The sequence below is a fragment of the Saimiri boliviensis genome, chromosome 4 (assembly GCF_048565385.1).
Source record: "Saimiri boliviensis isolate mSaiBol1 chromosome 4, mSaiBol1.pri, whole genome shotgun sequence".
Taxonomy (NCBI): domain Eukaryota; kingdom Metazoa; phylum Chordata; class Mammalia; order Primates; family Cebidae; genus Saimiri; species Saimiri boliviensis.
The window spans coordinates 63,243,037-63,264,783 of NC_133452.1; the positions used below are offsets into that span (position 1 = coordinate 63,243,037).

Consider the following 21,747-nt stretch of genomic DNA (forward strand, 5'->3'; position numbering starts at 1 on the left):
TGAGAGGGCTGGTTATTCCTGGGCCAGGCTCAGGCTGCAACCTTGCTGAGAGACTTGCGTATCTGGACATTGGATTGGGGCAGCATTCTCCTAATGTCTTCATCCACATGCCACTAATCCACAGCAAAATGAAAACTGCAGAACCCTTTGTCCTACGACTTCTTTTAGTATTTTCTGCTGAGAAATCTTAAGATGGTTTTTGCTGTAGAGAGGCTTAAAGGATTTGTGTCCATATGGCAATGCATATATCAAATGGTGAATTGGAGATGAGAGTCATGCAGTTGATACCTGGCACAATCATGTTTCTTTTTCCAGTTTATTTTTATGAGAAATTATGTTCATAGTGTTCTATTCATTCTTTGATTCAAGAGAATATGCTATGCATGCACCATGCTAGGTGCCTGAGATTTAATGACAAGGCAGCAAGTAAAATTTTAAGTATGCATGAAGAATCATTGTATTTAGCTGTCACATTCTTGATTGATACTTGATGGTAAAAAGATACTTTTTTTAAGCTTTGAAAGAATAATTGTTTCATATATGAGAGGACTATGGAAATAGTATTCTTCACATTAAGATAAAGTTTTGTGGCAGCAACTATTGAAACAGTAGAGGACTTTGAATCAGAAGACCAAGATTCTGGTCTTGGTTGTTAATTAAACATATACAATCTGGGTCTTAGTTATTGTTGGTGAAATTGTGCTGGACTTATTAGATTCAAAATTTTCTCTCACATCATTTCTAATATACTATGAGTCTTGCCTCAGATTGGAGTTGAAGGTTAGAGTAAGGAAGGCCTAAAGCCTGTCACAGTCTTTTAGGACAGAGGTATAAAAAGAAATAGCTAATTTTTTTTAAAAACATATAGTTAAGACAGTTTAAGCAGAATCAATAGATTGCTAGTAGATTGGATTGAAACAGGTCTAGTGCAGAGAAATACCAAGCTGAACTGCAGTTCTGGATATATTTCCCTGCTTTGCAGAGATACGATTTTGAGACAGATTTCTGAGTATAAAATATTTTATTATAAGATGGGATTCTGAGTGAGTTAAAAAAAGGAGTTGCTTAAAAAACAATTTACAGATGGGAGAAAATATGTGAATCACATATTAAATAAGGGACTTGTGTCCAGAATATGTAAAGAACTCTTATAACTCAGCAAGAAAAAGACAACTGGTTTAAAAGGGAAATGATTTGATAGGCGTCTCTCCAGAGATATACAAATGGCCAGTGAGCAGATAAGAAGATGCTTACCATAATTAGTCATTAAGGAAATGCAAATCAAAACCACAATGAGATACTATTTGATGCCTGCTAGAATGATTATAATTAAAAAGACCAATAGTAACAAGTGTTGGCAAGGATGTGGACTAATTGGAATGCTAATACATTGCTGGTGGAAACATAAAGTAGTACAATCACTTTGGAAAACAGTATGGCAGCTCCTTAAAACATAGTTACCATGTATCAGTTAAACAGAGTTACCTAATGATTCAGCAGTTCTCCTAGGTACATACCCAAGAGAACTGAAAACATATGTCAACACAAACATTTGTTTACAAATATTCATAGTTAGCATTATTTATAATAGATAAAAAGTGGAAACTACTTAAATGTCAGTCAGCAGAGGAAACAAAAATCTGGCAACTCCACGTAATGAAATACTATTCAGCTGTAAAAACAAATGAAGTTCTAATACATACTGCAACATGAATGGACTTCGAAAATGTTATGCAAGCAAAAAACAAACCCAGATGCAAAAGAACCACCTATTATTTCATTTATATGAAATGTCTGGAATAGGCAAACTGTAGAAAGTAGTGAGTGATTTTTCAATGGGCTGGGGCAAGGCGGGAATGGAAGTGACTATTAGTAGTTACAGATTTCTTTTTGGGTTGCTGAAAATGTTCTAAACTCAATATACTGAAAACCACTAAGTTGTATACTTTAAAAGGAGTGAATTTTATGGTATGCAAATTATCTCAAGTTGTTTATTTAAAAAATTTGAACCTGAAAAGTTTTTAAAAAGGAGCTTAATTGGTCTGAGATTAAGCTGCAGTTGGCAGTTCCTAAGTGCTAGTTCCCTATTTTTTTCAAAGCTTTTTAAAAAATTCTCTTTGGTATTTAATGTTTACTGTGTTCAGTATTTTGACTTTATTTCTTTACACAACTTCTGGTTAACATTTAGGCTACTTGAAGCTGTACCTCAGCTGTTACAAGTAGTACTAGGAGAGTCAAGACATCTTTCCCATACCTGGTGTGTTTTTTTGCCTTGATAACACAAGTAGTCATACGTTTATATGTTTAGGGTTTTTCTTACGAGGAAAGATTGGCTGTGTGGATACCTGGGGAGAAGATGCAATAATGTAGATAAAAAGTTAATTTTATATTTGCTTTATGTTTAGTTATGGAAAGATATGTTTAATAGAAAGAAAATATATAAATGATGTCCTTTCAGAAACTTCTAGAAGGATATTTAAAACTTTCATCTTTTCATGTGAGGTATTCCATTATAATGTTCATTTTTAATAACAAGTAATTTATATCATTACAGACAGATTTGACCAGTTTTGGGCCATCAATCGGAAACTCATGGAATATCCTGCAGAAGAAAATGGATTTCGTTATATCCCCTTTAGAATATATCAGGTAGGAAGTGACATTTTATAAAAACATTCATTTATTAAAGCCTCAGACATCTTACTTGAAACACTAGTCCAGAACTCTGTCTGCATAGTAGCTGAACAGTATTTTTTAGGGGTTTTCCAAACTGTGTCTTTTAGTGGCAATCAAATCAGATACTGCACTGAAATATTTGACTCATATGCAGTTGGTACTCATTATTTGTGGATTTCATATTGGCAGATTCACATACTTGCTAAAATTTATGTGTAACCCCCAAGGCAGTACTTGGAGCACTTTTAGGGTCAGAGTGGTGAAAAATTGATTCACCTGATGCTCATTTCCCAGCTGGGGTTGATCAATGCAAGGTCGTACCTTCTTGTCTCAGCTGTTATGCTGTAAACCAGGCGTCCCCAAACTGCAGCCCCCTGAGGCCATTTATCCGCCTCCCCCACCCACCCCCCCAGCCCCCCCACCGCACTTCAGGAAGGGGCACCTCTTTCATTGGTGGTCAGTGAGAGGAGCACAGTATGTGGCGGCCCTCCAACGGTCTAAGGGACAGTGAACTGGCCCCCTGTGTAAAAAGTTTGGGGACGCCTGCTGTAAACAGACCTGTTCACAGTGTATGTAGTGCCATGTTTTTACATTTTTGTGCTTTTTGTTAGTGATTTTGCTTTTTAGAACAGACTCCAAATGTAGCACTGAAGTGCTCTTTAAACAGAAACACACATAAAACAAGGTTATATATTGATCATTTGATGAACATGTGACCAAGGGTTCACGGAAGCATAACTTTGTATTCTCCCCAGAAGCAAGTATTTCAGTGTTTGTGGTAACCTTATAGAACAGAACCACTGCAAATCACAAGAATTGACTGTCTGTGTGTTTTAGATGGTGAGTTTTCAGTGTTGTAACACAAAATAGGCAATAGGCTCTTAAGCCTTTCTTACAGCATATTTGTATGTGGTAAAAAAACTTCATGTTTCTGTACTTTAAAAGGGCTGGCATAAATATATGCATTTAGCAAATATTAAATATTTTTTGAATGAATGGCATTCCAGGAAGTTAAGTTACATACTACTAACATGAGAAAAGCATTTAAGAACAAGAATTAGAAGCATAATTGCACAGGCATAGACTCTAATCTAGTAGGTCTTCCATTCAAACTCAGAAGTTTTGTCATAACTTTCTTTGTAGCCATTTTTAGTATCCCACAATCTTTACTAATAGTTACTTCTGTAATTGTTTTAGAGTCTATTATAGAGCTATCACATAACCATGTGTTCAAAGAGGAAAGCAAATTGTCTAATTGAAAATAATAATCTCAATATACTGGAATAATTAAGCATATTTATTTAGTGTTGCAGGTATAATTTTCAAGTAGTCCATATTTTTCATGAAGGTGGGATTATTGTTAGGTTCATGTTTTGTGTCCAGAGTCTAGAAAAGTGCTCAACATTTGAATTTCTAATTTATTAAATCATTTATCATTTACCAAATTTTATTTTAATTATTTATGTCCTTTTTATTTTTACCATGAACTCCACAGTAACATGCCATAAGGCATTCTGACAGCCTAGCAGAATATCTTACTTGTGCAATTTAGTTGAATAAAATATATCACAGACTGTGAAGACATTTCCAAAAGAGTTCTGAAACTGTTTTGAGATTTATACCTCTTAGCATTTATTTGAGTCAAGTTGTAGCATATATATTTATACAAGAGATTCTTTACTGTAACTACTTTAAAATCCTATAGGGAAAGTGTATTATACTTAATTTAGGGATTGTTATTGTCAGAATGTAATGCAACTGTACAGAGGAAAGGTTTTCCTTTTTGAATTTATCGTTCTGTTTTAGGGAAAAATCATCAGATTAATCCCTATCTAGTGTAGTAATATTATAATACAGGAGGATTCAGAGAGAGAGAGAGAGAGTTTGTGTGTATGTGCCTGTGTGTGTGTGTTAGAGAGAGACAGAGAGAGAAAGAGAATGGCTTTTAAAAGTTCTATAATTAGATAGAAAGTGGGAAGGTAGAGAAGTCTTAAAATTTGCTTTACAAAACCTGGCTGCCAGATGGGGACTCTCTTAGGGCAGAGCCTCCTGCTTGATCTTTAACGTGTCAAGGCACTTAGGCAGTTTTCCTTAAACAGAGAGTGACAAAGAGCCTGAGGACATTATAGGTTCTTGTTTAACCTACATAACTTTGCTTTTGGCTTTATCCCAGTTCCATTTTGGTTATTTGAATTTGATTAAAGTTTTAGAAGTGGGATATGGAAATGAATATAAGCATTTAGAAGTCCTACTTTTTGCTAATTTACCATTTCCTGGCGTTTCCTAATTCCCTGTTTGGTATTCGGTCTTCAACCATGACCAAAGGAGGATGGAACTCTACTTTCTGTTTTCCTAATTGTATGTTCTAAAGGCAACATCAGATTTTTGTTGCTGACTTCATGTCTAATTAGTTTGTATAGTTATGATATTCCGTTTGTTAAATGTAGCTTTTATTGATGTAGCATTTTAATTAACACCTTTCATTTCTTTAACATACTAGATACCAATCTCTATAATATTTAAGACCTTAAGTTACTTAGTAAATTTAAGGAAAACCTGAAAATCTGGATTCATTAATAGATAAATAAAGGGCATAATTTTTACTGAAATACTTATTTTACTTTGCAGAATCCTAATAGAATTTTTGTATAACCAGAGAGAGAGAGAGAGACAGAGGAAGGGGTACTGAGCATGCTTGAGTGAGGCCCATTTTATCTTGTTGAAGCCTCAAAACCATCTTAGGATGTAGGAATCATCGTCTGATTTTACATGTGAGGAAACAATCTCAAGAACTTTAAGTCACTTGCCTCAGGGTCACCCAAATGTAAAATGGAAGAAATAGAATTCAGACACAGGTCTGATTTATGAGCAAAGTATGACTTTTGTTTAGAGTAATTAAGATTAATGAATTTTCAGAACATAACTATTATCACGAAAAGTGAAGTCTACCTTGACCAAATAAGTTGACAGGATCCTAGAATACCTGTGTCTGGTGGTTTTCTTTGAAGACTGACTTTTGTAAAGACTGTCATCAAACTATCTTTTTCATCTGTAAGTCATTCATCATAAGTTCAAAATGACTATAGTCAGATGACAGAATTTTAGTGGTAAAAGTTAAATTGATCCAGAAGCCATCTAGAGATGTTGCAGACCAAAATGTGTCATTTCTGTCATTTACATAACAGTTTAGTTTGGTGTGTGAGTTTCAGGTTTGTGTTCCTAAAGTCCAGGTGCTTCATATTAGCCAGTATTCTAGAGATGACATTAATGGCAGGAAATGTTTCAGAAATGTAACCAAAATGTTATTTAGTACATGTAAACAGGTGGTGATTAATGAAGGCATTTGTCAAAAAGATTTGTAAAATGACTGTGAAGTCCTTAGGTATTGGTATTTGTGATGTAAAGTGAAAATTAGGCACATCATATCTGTTTTTCAAGAAGCAAAGATTCATAAATGTTATCCTGCCATTATACTTTGAGTAAGAAAAATGTGTCTCATTCATTCATTCAACAAATCTGTTTACACACATCATATATTTGCCTGCCATGCCCTGTGCTATGCACAAGGGATACAACTGGTGATCACCCTTTAGAAAGCTTATAATCTAAAGGTGGAAAGAAACAAATCAACTAAGAATACAAATATAACATTGGAACTATGATCGCTATGAAGAAGAGATCTACAGTACAATAAAGACCTAATGTCCCAGGAGGAATTTGTTCTAGTTTGGGAGGAGAAAAGGCTGCCTTGAGGAAATGTTGTATCCCCAGAGATTTGACAGATAGGTGAACTTAAGATAGGCCAAGAGTTATGAGAAGAGCTTTGTAGTCAAAGGGGACAGTCTTAAGTATGAGGACAACCTGTTTGTCTTGAGCACAGAGTTAGGATAAGGATGCAGAGGTAAGAGTCAGATCATATTAACGAGTTTTCTCTGTAAAAAATGAGAGATCCAAAGAGATTTTTTAATAATCTGAATATCCGTTCATATTTATTCAACAAAAATCATTCAGTCACCTACTTTGTTCTACATGTTATTCTTAAGGTTATAAAAAGAATTTAGGGAATTTTCATAGAAACGATCTAGCAAAGTTATTTTTAGTTTTAAAAAAACAAGAAGCTGATAAACAATGCTTGTTTTGTAGGAAAGTTAAAATGAGACCAGCCTGGATACAACACAGTGAGACCCAGCTCTACATAAAAATTTTTTAAAGAGCCAGATGTGGTGGTATGCACCGGCAGTCCCAGTACTTAAGAGACTGAGGTGGGAGAATGACTTGTGTTTGAGAGGTCAAGGTTGCAGTTTGCCATAATTGCACCACTTCACTCCAACCTGGGCATCAGAAAGAGACTGTATTAAAAAAAAAAAAAAAGATGGTTCCTACTTGTCTTTTATTTTTTATTTTTTTATTTATTTGTTTTATTTATTTACTTATTTATTTATTTTGAGATGGAGTCTCGCTTTGTCGCCCAGGCTGGATTGCAGTGGCACAATCTCGGCTCACTGGTACCTCCGCCTCCCCAGTACAAGCGTTTCTTCTGCCTCAGCCTCCCAAGTGGCTAGGATTACAGGTGCTTGCCACCATGCCTGGTTAATTTTTGTGTTTTTAGTAGAGACAAGGTTTTGCCATGTTGCCCAGGCTGGTCTCGAACTCCTGACCTCAGGTGATCCCTCCACCTCAGCCTCCCAAAGTGCTGGAATTACAGGCATGAGCCACTGCTCCTGGCCTATTTTTTATTTTATTTTATTTTATTTTATTTTATTTTATTTCCAGAGAGGGTCTTGCTCTGTTACCCAGGCATGAGTGCAGTGATGTGATCTCGGTTCACTACAGCCTCTACCTTCCTTGCTAAAGCGATCCTCCTGCTTCAGCCTTCCAAGTAACTGGGACTACAGGCATGTGTCATGCCTAGCTTATTTTTATATTTCTTACTTGTCTTTGGAAGAAGTTGTCGTCAGTTATAAAAAAGTAAAATAAAGTAGAATTTGAACTTCATTGTGTTTACTTTCAAAATCTCCAGAATTCTGCTCCCTTTCCCATTAATTATTTCAGTGTAAAGTTGGTCATTTGTATCATTAAAGCTCCATAAATATTTTAATTCTTTTGAGAGATTTACTAGCTATTTTGGTTAAGCAAATCTATTTCTATGTAATGTGCTAAAAGTATTTAAGAATCTAGGTACCAGTTTAGGGAGAGAAAAAGTACATTTTTGAAAATGGAAACTAGAATGTCAGGGATTAACTTGGCACCTTCTAAACTGAACAAGGAGCCAAATTTTAGACTCTGTTTGTTTTCCAGAAATGTTGATTTATGGATTTTGAAAAGTGAGGACAGTAGAAATATGTGGCAAATTATGGCCATGTTTGTTAGGATTCCTCTCCCTCCAAGATTTTAGCAATGTTAGTAAGAAATTCTAATTCTGCTCTTTCAGTTGTTTTCCATTTTAGTAGATACCTTGCAATAACATCTTATAGAAAAGTCAGGGACCATGAAAGAAGGACTTACTGGTTAGTAAACTGAATATTATTGCTTTTGATTTAGTTTTTCAGTCATTTCAAAAAGATAACACAACATGATTTGTAATGCATTTTGAACTGCAGATATATCTCTAGCAGAATAGAATGTATATATTTTTCCCAGCTGAATATATGTTGGTTAATGTTTTTTTGTTGTTACTTATTTTTTCTTAGTGTTATTTTAATTTTTAATCATGGTAAAATAAATATAAAATTTATCATCTTAACCATTTTTAAGTACACAGTTCAGCAGTGTTAATTATGTTCACACTGTTGGACATTCATTCTCCAAAACTCTTTTCTTCTTGCAAAACAAACTCTTTACCCATTAAACAAACAAATGTGTTTCCCCATTCTGCTTTAGGGATTTGACTTCCATAGGTGCATCATATAAGAAGAATCGTACACTAATTGCCTTGTTGTGACAGGCTTATTTCACGTAGCATGATGTCCTCATTGTTTATATTGTATTATGTGTCAGAAATTCCTTTCTTTGGCTGGGTGTGGTGGCTCACACAGGTAATCTCAGCACTTTGGGAGGCTGAGGTGGGTGGTTTGCTTGAGCCCAGGAGTTCGAGACCAGCCTAGACAACATGGTGAAACCCTGTCTCTACAAAACAAAAACAAAAGCAAAAACGTATGTGTGTGTGTGTGTGTGTGTGTGTGTGTGTGTGTGTGTGTTTGTATGGACTCACCAAGCCAGGGTCTGATGGGTTAGGCTGTAGACTCAAGGAAGAGTTGCAGTTGACTCCAAAGGCATTCTGTTGGCTGAATTCTTTCTTGCTCACGGGAAGTCAGTCTTTCTATAAGACCTTCAACTGATTAGATGAGGCTTGCCAATATCGTGGAGGGTAATCTGCTTTACTCAGAGTCCACCAATTTAAATGTTAACCTCAGCCAGAAAAAGCACCTATATATAAGCATCCAGAAGAATATTTGAACAAATATCTGGGCATTGTGGCCCAGTAGAATTAACACATAAATATCAAAATGGATGTATGCCCTGTTTTCAGTTCTTTGGGGCATTTACCCAGATATGGATATTCCTATCCTATGATAATTTTATTTTTAGTTTCTTGAGGAATGGCCATACTGTTTTCCATAGTAGCTATACCCCTTTACATTCCCACCAACAGTGCACAGGGGTTTCAGTTTTTCACATCTTCACCTATATTTATTTTAATTTTCTGTTTTTTATACTAGCCATCCTAATGCATGTGGGATGTTATCACTAATGAATAGTGCTCGGCAGCTTTTCACGTATTTGTTTATCATCCTTCGAGAAATGTCTATTCAGGTTCTTTGCCCATTTTTAAATTGGGTTTGGATATTTTTGTTGTTGAGTTGTAGGGTTTAATTTTTTTTTTTTTTTTTTTTTTTTTTTTTTAGACAAAGCCTCGTTCTGTCACCCAGACTGGAGTGCAGTGACCTGATCTTGGCTCACTGCAACCTCTGCCTCCTGGGTTCAAGTGATTCTCCTGCCTTAGCCTCCTGAGTAGCTGGAACTACAGGTGCCCACCATTATGCCCGACTATTTTTTGTATTTTTAGCAGAGCCAGGGTTTTGCCATGTTGGCCAGGCTGGTCTCCAACTCCTGGCCTCAAGTGATCTGCATGCCTTGTCCTTCCGAAGTGCTGGGATTACAGGCATGAGCCACTGCATCCAGCCTAATTTATTCTTTTTTAATGGCTGCATCATCATCCGTAGGTACACTGTAATTTGTTCAGTATTCACTATTAAGTTTTTTTTTTTCTAGTTTTTGCCATTATAAACAGTACTATAATAAACAGCATTATATATGTATTTTTTTTTTAGGTATGGAATAGATACCCAAGAAAGAGTTTTTGCATCAAAAGGTAGAGATTAAAAAAAAATGCCAGCTTACTTTTAAAAAATGTATCAGTTTAAATTTTCACCAGCAATTTATGAGAGCATACTTCTCCCCTTACATCTCTACCAGCAATAGGGCATTATAACTCTTGAGTTTTAGTAATATTGGGGGAATAGGGAGATATTTTTACTTCATTCAACTAATATTACTCTCACACTTTGTGAGTTTACAAATCTCTTTAACTTTCTTGACCATTTAGATTTGGTTTTCTGTAAATTGCCTTGTATTTTGTTTTGCCTGTGTTTTCTTATCTTTTCATTTCATAAAAAATATTTTTTTAGATATTAAACTTTTAAACACATTGCAAGATATCATAACTGTATAGTTCTTCTTGATTTTTATGATGTCAAGATGTTTAGATAAGAAAATATATAAATCTTTACATGTCAGATATGCCCTTCTTTTTCTTAGTAGTATGTGGATTTCTTTTTTTGTTGCAAAGGCCTCTTAGTGAGGAATGGTTGCACACACCTGTAGTCCCAGCCATTTGGGATTCTGTGCTGGGAGCATTACTTGAACCTGGGAGGTTGAGGCTGCAGTGAGCCATGATCATGCCACTACTCTCCAGCCTCGGCAACAGAATAAGACGCCATCTCAAAAAAAAAAAAAAAGGAAGGTCTCTTCCTACCATGCGTTGTGTGAGATAGATGTCTGTGAGATAGCTGATCATTTATTATATAAACTAAGGGTTTGCAAACTTTCTTCAAGGGCCAGATAGTAGATTTTTTCAGCTTTGTAGACAAGATGGTCTCTGTTGGAACTATGTGATTCTGTAACATAAAAATGTTTATAGAAAATTTGCAAATGATAGGCTTGGCTTTGTCCTAGTAAAACTTTATTTATAAGAATAGGCAGAGGCCACAATTTGGCTTGTGGGCCATAGTTTACTGACTCCTGATTTAAAGTGTCCTTTTCCCACTGGATAAATATGCCACCCTGCTTTATAGTAAAGTCATTTGACTACTGGAATCTAATTCTGGATTCTCTATTCCATTCTATCAGTATATGTATTTTCTTATGCTGGTAGTATTTTTATTTAATTTTAATGTTCTAATATCTATTGGAGCAATTTATTCCTTCTCCCTTTTTTCATACTTTTCATGGTTATTCTCAGTCATTAATTTTCCATGGCTTTTAAAATCACTTACTCAATTCCCCATAGTGTCCTGTCTGATTAGAGGTGGAAATACAGAGTATTATCCAAAAGAACTTCCCCAACCTAGCAAGACAGGCGAACATTCAAATTCAGGAAATACAGACAACACCACAAAGATACTCCTCAAGAAGAGCAACCCCAAGACAGATAATTGTCAGATTCTCCATGGTTGAAATGAAGGAAAAAAGTGTTAAGGGCAGCCAGAGAGAAAGGTCGGGTTACCCACAAAGGAAAGCCCATCAGACTCACAGTGAATCTCTCTGCAGAAACCGTACAAGCCAGAAGAGAGTGGGGGCCAATATACAACATTCTTAAAAAAATTTTCAATCCAGAATTTCATATCCAGCCAAACTAAGCTTCATAAGTGAAGGAGAAATAAAATCCTTTACATAACAAGCTGAGGGATTTTGTCATCCCCAGGCCTGCCTTACAAGAGCACTAAATATGGAAAGGAAAAACTGCTACCAGCCACTGCAAAAAAAAAAAAAAACACCCGAAATATAAAGACCAACAACACTATGAAGAAACTGCATCAACTAGTGTGCAAAATAATCAGCTAGCACCATGATGACAGAATCAAATTCACATATAGCAATATTAACCTTAAATGTAAATGAGCTAAATGCCCCAGTGAAAAAGACAGACTGGCAAATTGGGTAAGTCAAGAGCCATCATGTGCTGTGTTCAGGAGACCCATCTCACATGCAAAGACACAGGCTCAAAACAAAGGAATGGAGGAATATTTACCAAGTAAAATGGAAAGAAAAAAAAAAAACCAGGAGTTGCAATTCTAGTTTCTGATGAAACAGACTTTAAACCAACAAAGATCAAAAAAGACAAGGGCATTACATAATGATAAAGGGATCAGTGCAGCAAGAAGAGCTAACTATCCTAAATATATATGCACCCAATACAGGAGCACCCAGATTCGTAGAGCAAGTTCCTAGAGACCTACAAAGAGACTTAGACTACCATACAATAATAGTGGGAGACTCTAACACCCCACCATCAATATTAGATCAACAAGACAGAAAATTAACAAGGATATTCAGGACTTGAACTCAGGTCTGGACCAAGCAGACCTAATAGACATCTACAGAACTCTTCACCACAAATCAACAGAGTATACATTCTTCTCAGCACCACATCGCACTTCTAAAATCGACCACATAATTGGCAGTAAAACACTTCTGCATGCAAAAAAATGGAAATCATAAACAGTCTTTCAGACCACGGTGCCATCAAATTAGAACTCAGGATTAAGAAACACACTCAATACCGCACCACTGCATGGACACTGAACAACCTGCTCCAGAATGACTACTGGGTAAATAACGAAATTAAGGCAGAAATAAATACATTATTTAAAACCAATGAAAACAAAGATGTAATGTCCCAGAATCTCTGGGACACAGCTAAAGTAGTGTTTAGAGGGAAATTTATAGCACTGAATGCCCACAGGAGAAGGGGAAAGATCTAAAATCGACACCCTAACATCACAATTAAAAGAACTAGAGAAGCAAGAGCAAACATTCGAAAGCTAGCAGAAGACAAGAAATAACTAAGATCAGAGCGGAACTGAAGGAGACAGAGACACAAAAAAAACCCTTAAAAAAAAAAATGAATCCAGGTGCTGATTCTTTGAAAAGATTAACAAAATAGTTAGACTGCTAGCCAGACTAATAAAGAAGAAAAGAGAGAAGATCCAAATAGACACAGTAAAAACAGTTTTTAAAAAATGTTATCACCACTGATCCCACAGAAATAAAAACTACCATCAGAGAATACTATAAATTCTTCTACGCAAATAAACTAGAAAATCTAGAAGAAATGGCTGGACACATACACCTTCCCAAGACTAAACCAGGAAGAAGTTGAATCCCTGAGTAGACCAATAACAAGTTTTGAAATTGAGCCAGTAGTAAAGAGCCTACCAACCAAAAACTGCCCGGGACCAGACGGATTCACAGCCAAATTCTACCAGAGGTACAAAGAGGAGCTAGTACCATTCCTTCTGAAACTATTCTAAGCAATAGAAAGAAGGACTCCTCCCTAACTCATTTTATGAGGCCAGCATCATCCTGATTCCAAAACCTGACAGAGACACAACAACAAAAAATGAAAAATTCAGACCAACATCCCTGTTGAACATTGATGTGAAAATCCTCAATAAAATATTGACAAACCAAATCCAGCAGCACATCAAAAGGCTTACCCACCACAATCAGGTTGGCTTCATCCCTGGGATGTAAGGCTGGTTCAGCATACACAAATCAACAAACGTAATCCATCACATAAACAGAAACAATGATGAAAACCATGTGATTTTCTCAATAGATGCAGAAAAGTCCTTCAATAAAATTCAACATCCCTTCGTGCTAAGAACACTTAATAAACTAGGTATCGGAACATATCTCAAAATAAGAGCTATTTATGGCAAACCCACAGCCAATGTCATACTGAATAGGCAAAAGCTGGAAGCATTCCCTTTGAAAACCAGCACAAAACAAGGATGCCCTCTCTCACCACTCCTATTCAACATAATGTTGGCGGGTCTGGCCAGGGCAATCAGGCAAGAGAAAGAAATGAAGGATATTCATATAGGAAGAGAGGGAGTTAACTTATCTCTGTTTGCAGATGACATGATTGTGTATTTAGAAAACCCTATCGTCTCAGCCCACAATCTCCTTAAGCTGATAAGCAACTTCTGCAAAGTCTCAGGATACAAAATTAATGTGCAAAAATCACAAGCATTCCTATAAACGAATAATAAACAAACGAGCCAAATCATGAATGACCTCCCATTCTCAGTTGCTAAAAATAAAATAAAATACCTAGAAATACAACTTACAAGGAATGTGAAAGATGTTTTCAAGGAGAACTACAAACCACTGTGCTCAAGGAAATAAAGAGAGGACACAAACAAATGGAAAAACCTTCCATGCTCATGAATAAGAAGAATCAATATTGTGAAGATGGCCATACTGTCCAAAGTAATTTATAGATTCAGTGCTATCCCCATTAAGCTATTATTGACTTTCTTCACAGAATTAGAAAAAACTACTTTAAATTTCATATGGAACCAAAAGAGTTCATATTGCCAAGACAATCCTAAGCAAAAAGAACAAAGCTGGAGACATCATGCTACCTGACTTCAAAATATACTACAAGGTTACAGGAACCAAAACAGCATAATACTGATAACAGAGATATATAGACCAATGAAACAGAACAGAGGCCTTAGAAATAATGTTACACATCTGCAACCGTCTGATCTTTGACAAACCTGACAACAAGAAGCAATGGATAAAGGATTCCCTATTTAATAAGTGGTGTTGGGAAAACTGGCTAGCCATATGCAGAAAACTGAAACTGGACCCCTTTATTACACCTTATTACAAAAATTAACTCAAGGTGGATTAAAGACTTAAACATGAGACCTAAAATCATAAAATTCCTAGAAGAAAACTGAGGCAATACTATTGAGGATATAAGCATGAGCAAAGACTTCATGACTAAAACACTAAAAGCAATGGCAACAAAAGCCAAAATTGACAAATGGGATCTGATGAAAGAGCTTCTTCACAGCAAAAGAACCTGTCATCAGAGTGAACAGGCAACCTACAGAAAGCGAGAAAATTTTTACAATCTATCCATCTGACAAAGGCCTAATATCCAGAATCTACAAGGAATTTAAACAGTTTTACAAGAAAAAAACCATCAAAAAATAGGTGAAGGATATGAACAGATACTTCTCAAAAGAAGACATTTATGTGACCAACAAACGTGAAAAAAAGGTCATCACTGATCATTAGAGAAATGCAAATCAAAACCGCATTGAGGTACCATCTTATGCCAGTTAGAGTGACTATCATTCAGGGAAACATTCCTTCAGCACCACCTTAAAAAAAAGGAAAAAAAAAAAAAGAGAGAGAGAGAGAAGAGAATTAAATAAATTTAGAGAGTAGAGTCAGGAAACAACAGATGCTGGAGAGGATGTGGAGAAATAGGAACACTTTTACATTGTTGGTGGGAGTGTAAATTAGTTCAACCATTATGGAAGACAGTGTGGTGATTCCTAAGGGTCTAGAACCACAAATACCATTTGACCCAGCAATCCCATTACTGGGTATATACCTGAAGTAGTATAAATCATTCTGCCATAAAAACACGTGCACATATATATTTGTTGCAGCACTATTCACAATAGCAAAGACTTGGAACCAACCTAATTGCCCATCGATGATAGACTGGATAAAGAAAATGTGGCACATATATGCAACAGAATACTATGCAGCTGTAAAAAAGGATAAGTTTGTCCTTTGCAAGGACATGGATGAATTTGGAAACCATCATTCTTCTTAGACTAACACAGGAACAGAAAACCAAACACCGCCATGTTCTCACTCACTAGTGGGAGTTGAACAGTGAGAACACATGGACACAGGGAGGGGAACATCACACACCAGGGCCTGTGGGGGTTGGGGGTTAGGGGAGGGATAGTATTAGGAGAAATACCTAATGTAGATGATGGGTTGATGAGTGCAGCAAACCATCATGGCACAGGTATACCTATGTAACAAACCTGCATGTTCTGCACATGTATCCCAGAATTTAAAGTATAATAATAATAAAGAAAATAAATTACTGTGCCTGGCACATAAGTTAAATTATAAATTATAGCTGGGATTGTTAGATGTCATTGACTTAAATCATCACAATTTTTCTGTGAGTTATTTTAACAGCAATGATAATGGCTTGTCATGACTCCTGTATTCTTTTATTTTATGACCAGTGGAACATATCTGTTGAATAGCTCACTTTCTAAATTCATGTATTTCTGGTCTTAACATAGTTCTTATTTGTGAGCATCTAAGTGGTCCCACAAAAATCTACTTCTAGTCACTACCAAATACTTCTGTTTCAGTTTTCAGTTTCCTCTTTATTTACTTTTCTTCAAGTTACCAGGCTGAATAGTTTGGAGTAACTCTTTTGACCACTTTTGTTGAGTTACAGTTCTAATGGACCAGAACTGTCTTCATTTATCCTGTTCTTGCCATTTGCACTGACTTAGTTCCTGTCCCTTGTCTCCTAGATGAACTATTTTTGTCATTCATAGATATTTCTACCTGCTTCTTGTCCCTCCAGTCTGTTGAGTTTTATACTGATGTTAATTTGGTATTTCCTAAAATATAGCTAGACTGCAACCAAATAACATCATATGCTATTCCCCTAAACATCTTTGATCTTTTATTATCTTACTCTGTTAACTCCTGGGAATAGCCTCAACTCCCAGAGTGCTTCTAATCTTACCTCAAATGTCACCTTCCTCAAGAAGTCTTCCTTGATTTCTTCATATATGTTTCAGCCCTTCATACCATATAGAGGTTATTTCTTTTTCAAGTCTGTGTTTGAAACACTTCCTTCTACCTTTTGTTTTGACAAATGTAACTATGGAATATTAAAGCCATAGAGGCTGGAAGATTTAACTAATTTTACCTCCTCATTTCGGGAGTAAGACGACTTCCACAAAACTGTCTTGTCCAGTGTTCAGCTTATTATTTGATGGCAGAGACAGGAGTAGAACTTGGATCTTAGATATTCAACCTTGTTCTTTTGTATAGCAAATATAATATCACACAGCATATCATGAGCTATTTTAAAATATTTCACCATGTAGTTTCTCTGTAAGCAGTGAACTATTAATTTCTCAAGGACAAGGATTGCTTTATTTCTCTCTGTATCTTTATAGGTGTCTCTCAGAGTCTATTTTCTCCTATAATGAGTGAGTGAACGATAATAATCTGCTTTAGCGTTAATATTGTTAATGTAAAACGTGAATCATATTTAAAGAAATAGGCAAATTAAGGCCTGTAGGGGGCAGCCCAACACAGCAAGTTTTGATTGCCCTAAGCTATCTACTACTCTGAGATCTATACTTAAGCAATTTAGTCTTAAATTGTTTCTTATGTGGATTTTTGAAAACTGAAAACAACAATTAATTATAAGCTTATTTGGCAGATATATTTTTTTCCCTTTTTCCTCCAGCTTTATTGGAATAGTTTACAATTACATTTCTATTTTCTAGGACTTCAGTTGCTTTTTTTAGCAGATGTATTTTAAAACAATTGTCATGAGTAGGAGTAGGAACTATTTGATAAAGATGATTTGCCGTTTTGTTTTTAAAACACAAGGTTAGAGCAGAAGGTATTTATTAGAACTTTTTTAAAAAATTGTTTTATTTATAAACTTCAAAATGACCCAGATCATCTGATGGCAAATTATCTGAGTTGTTTATAGCTGAGGAAATTAAAATATGCAAAGCATTATCCCAAACTACTAAAATTATTATTAAATGATATCAACATTTTTCTCATTACTAATTTATTTGCTAACCCAGGTCATTGTTTTATTCAATATTTTTAAGATTAAAAAATTGCTGGTAATTATCGCAAAGTATAGATGAATGATAATAGCAGCTAACACTTACTGAGCTTTATTGAGTGCCAGTACTGTTTTAAATTATTTTACATACATTTATTTAATCCTTACTGTTGTCCTGTGGGTTAAATGCTGTTACTGTCCCCTTTGTATACATGAGGAAATTGAGATAGATTGGTCACTGAAACTTGCTTATGATCACCTGCCTAGTAATTAGAAGAGCCAGCATTTGAACCCAGGCAGTCTAGTCTGGCTCTAGAGCCTTTCATATATTAAGTTCATTGCTTTTATTTTCTTAGCTTCTTCTATCATAACTTTGCATGTGAGACTGTTCTCCAGTTTTCACATACATCAGGCTTCGTTTACTCTTCCTTTTTGGTTGCTTCCTGACCTCAGTCTGTTTTCTTCTAATAAAGAAATGCATGAACAGAAAGTAAAAACATAACGTTTTCCCCTTAGCATGAAGAGATTGAAACAGATAGCTAAAATTGTGGAATTTTACAGAAAGTTTTTTCCTAATTATCAATTAGGAAATTTTTAGCAATCACATTAAAACATGAACTCTCAAACTTAGGAATAGAATAACTTCATTTCCCATGCTCATGCATGTAGTATATGGAGCAATTTTAGAAGCCAAAATAGTTAATACCTCATTTTGAAAGATTGTGAATGAGATAGTTTCAATTATTTCACTAAAAATGAATTTTCTTTACCTCTTTCTGCAAATAAATTCTTGGTTATAACAAGACACTTTGGGCCAGATGCAGTGGCTCATGCATGTAATCCTAGCACTTTGGGAGATCGAGACCATCCTGGCCAACATGGTGAAACCCTGTCTCAACTGAAAATGCAAAAATTAGCTGGGCATTTTGACACGCACCTGTAATCCCAGCTACTCAGTAGGTCTTGAGGCACAAGGAACACTTGAACCCGGGAGGCGGAAACTGCAGTAAGCCGTGATTGCACCACTGCACTCCAGCCTGGGCAACAAAGCAAGACTCCATCTCAAAAAAATAAATAAATAAACAAGAAGAAGAAACTTGTATTTTTACTATGCTAGCCTAACATATGTAAAAATTGACCTTACTGACTTATTATTTTCTTTCTCATCCTCACCTTTTAATAATTTCATGTCTCCATAAAGACTTCTTTGGGAAAATAAGTAGATATAATGAAAATAAGTTGGACCTCAAGTGATCGGTTTTGATTTTTTTTTTTTTTTTGGAGACAGATTCTTGCTTTGTCGACCAGGGTGGGATGCAGTGGCACAGTATCAATTCACTGCAGCCTTGACCTCCCAGGCTCAGGTGATCCTCCCTGTTCAGCCTCCTGAGTAGCTGGGACTACAGGTACACACCATCATGCCCAGCTAATTTTTGTTTTTTTTATAGAGATGGGGTCTCACCATGTTGCCCAGGTTGGTCTCGAATTCCTGGGCTCAAGTGATCTGCTCTTCTTGGCCTCCCAAAGTGCTGGGACTAGAGGTGTTAGCCACCATACCTGGCCTCAGTTTTGACATTTGACAAAAGCTTAGGTTAAATGTGAGATTGCTTAAAATGTTATAACTGTTGAAAATAGAACTATAGCTAATTATTTAATAGTATTTATATCACAAATAAGATCTTTTTTTTTTTTTTTTTTTTTTTTTGAGACGGAGTTTCGCTCTTGTTACCCAGGCTGGAGTGCAATGGCGCGATCTCGGCTCACCGCAACCTCCGCCTCCTGGGTTCAGGCAATTCTCCTGCCTCAGCCTCCTGAGTAGCTGGGATTACAGGCACGTGCCACCATGCCCAGCTAATTTTTTGTATTTTTAGTAGAGACGGGGTTTCACCATGTTGACCGGGATGGTCTCGATCTCTTGACCTCGTGATCCACCCGCCTCAGCCTCCCAAAGTGCTGGGATTACAGGCGTGAGCCACCGCGCCCGGCACAAATAAGATCTTAATGTACAGCTCTTAGAAGAAAATATATTAAAATTTAAGTCTACCACCTGGTTTATATTATTTTTTTAAAGGACCTCAGATTACAGTTAATGTTAGAATTTCTTGGAAGAATTGTCAACTCTGATAATATATGCCAGAGGTAGCCTATACCTTAGAACAGTTAGAATCTTGCTGCTGCTTTAATGATTGATTTCAATCCTCCCAATTTTCATTGACTAACATGGGCTTTAGTTTCCAGATTTACTGCCAGCCTAATACATTCTTGGTAGTTGCAAACTTCAGCTTAGTTCCTGTCCAAAGAATGTTTACTCCTTCAACCTTACTGTTGGAAAAAGATCTCTGAGACCCATATTGATTTCTTTATGTCACTAACACATTTTTCTTTCAGTCCCTTTCCATCACTGAGAATGTTGGCATCCAGAATTATGCCCCTTAGGGTGATTATTCAGTCTGCTGACAATTTCATGGTGGAAGAAAATCTGCCTAATCATTTATATATTCCAATAGTGAAAACTACCTTCTAATTTTTTTTTCTGTTCTTCTCATAAATGATTTTCATATAACATGCCAGAATACACAACACCTGTCTGTTAAGAACAGAATTACTAGGCTTTGATTCTTGGTAGTGGTTCCTTCTTTTGGGTAAATATGAGAGTTGCTTTTGCTCTAATTACTCATACTTTTAAAATAACTATTTGGTAATAATTTCAAGTAGGTAATAAATAGGGTCATTTAGGAATATTAGAAGAAATTTATCATTTCTTCTAATGATAAAGAAGTTTATCATTTATCATTTAGAAATATTAGAAGAAAAAAATCAATTTGAAAATACAAAGACTAATGTCCTGTTCTTTATTTCTAACCTGAGCCTAGGTAATTTTGTTTGACATTTCATATCAGGATATGATACTCATTAATGGAGTATATGCCTCAGTTCTTGTACAATGCCTGTTTTTTTGCTTTTATTAAATTTTCAAGGTTTTGTGGGATTTTATACTTTTGCTTTGCAGTCCATCAGATTGTAATAATTAGTGCTAAAGAGGTGATTTAAGTACAGATACATATTGTTGTGTACATTGATTATATTGATATTACATATTGATACAGATAGACACATGCATACTTGAAACCCCTGAAATCTTAAGCAAGTTGCTTTTTTTGCAGATTGATTTTGTTATATTAAAATGTAATTCTCAGCTTAGAAATATAATCTAGTAGAAACATTCAGTCGTATTATCTGATTTTGATATCTTGGGAGCAATTTACAGAATGTTTGTCTTCAACAGTGTATATTTCTGAATGGTCGCTTTAAAAAAGGCCATCAGTTTAAAGGAGGGTCAATATTGTTCAAACAACCACTGTTTATTGTATTGCTTAGAGGGGATAAGCCGGTTGGGAGAGGTCTCAATCAGTGGAATGATGAGTTTGATTATAATTAAGTTAAACAAGATTGGATACACACTTGGAAACCATATTTGAGTAGACTGTGTGTCTATCTTGGGTGTAATATTTTCATGAAAGTCACCCATCTGCATATCTATGTTGTGACACAATTGTGTGCACAACATAAAATGCTAGTTGTGAAATAATGTAAATTCTGAATTCACTGAGTGATTTGTATATAGTCATCTGTCAATATCTATGGGGGATTGGTTCCAGAACCTCCCTCGAATACCAAATTCTGCTGATGTTTGAGTATCTGATATAAAATCCTGTAGTATTTGCATTTAACCTATGCATACCCTCCTGTATACTTTCTGTTATCTCTAGCGAATACTATTTTATACACATGTATACACTGTGCAAATAATTGTTATACTGTTTTTAGGGAATGATAACAAGAAAAAAATCTGTACATGTTTGGTACAGATGCAATATTTTTACTAAAACATTTTTTACCTGTGGTTGGTTGAATCCGCAGATACAGAACCATGGATAGGGAGGGCTGACTGTGTCAGATACATGGCTGAGTTACTGTGCATGAAATTTGGAACACCTAAACTAATGTATGTTAATTTTTTTTGAACTTCATTTAACCGTGTTTTACATCATATTGAACTTTATAACATTAGTAAATAGAAATGACATGAAATGTAGAAAATTGATGTATGTTAAGGAACAGCT

General features: G+C 35.7%; 1 protein-coding gene across 6 annotated transcripts in view; it reads left to right on the forward strand.

Moving 5' to 3' along the window:
• The window catches only part of ATG5 (autophagy related 5), a 123,133-nt gene that overhangs the window by 69,300 nt on the left and 32,086 nt on the right, over positions 1-21,747 (forward strand). For 5 of the 6 annotated variants that reach the window (XM_003935926.4, XM_010346440.3, XM_039467725.2 and 2 more), the window contains one exon: positions 2,555-2,649. In XM_003935926.4, coding sequence (XP_003935975.1) covers positions 2,555-2,649 — 95 coding nt within the window. The remainder of the gene's footprint in view (positions 1-2,554; positions 2,650-21,747) is intronic. The other variant, XM_074397657.1, reaches the window with a different exon arrangement.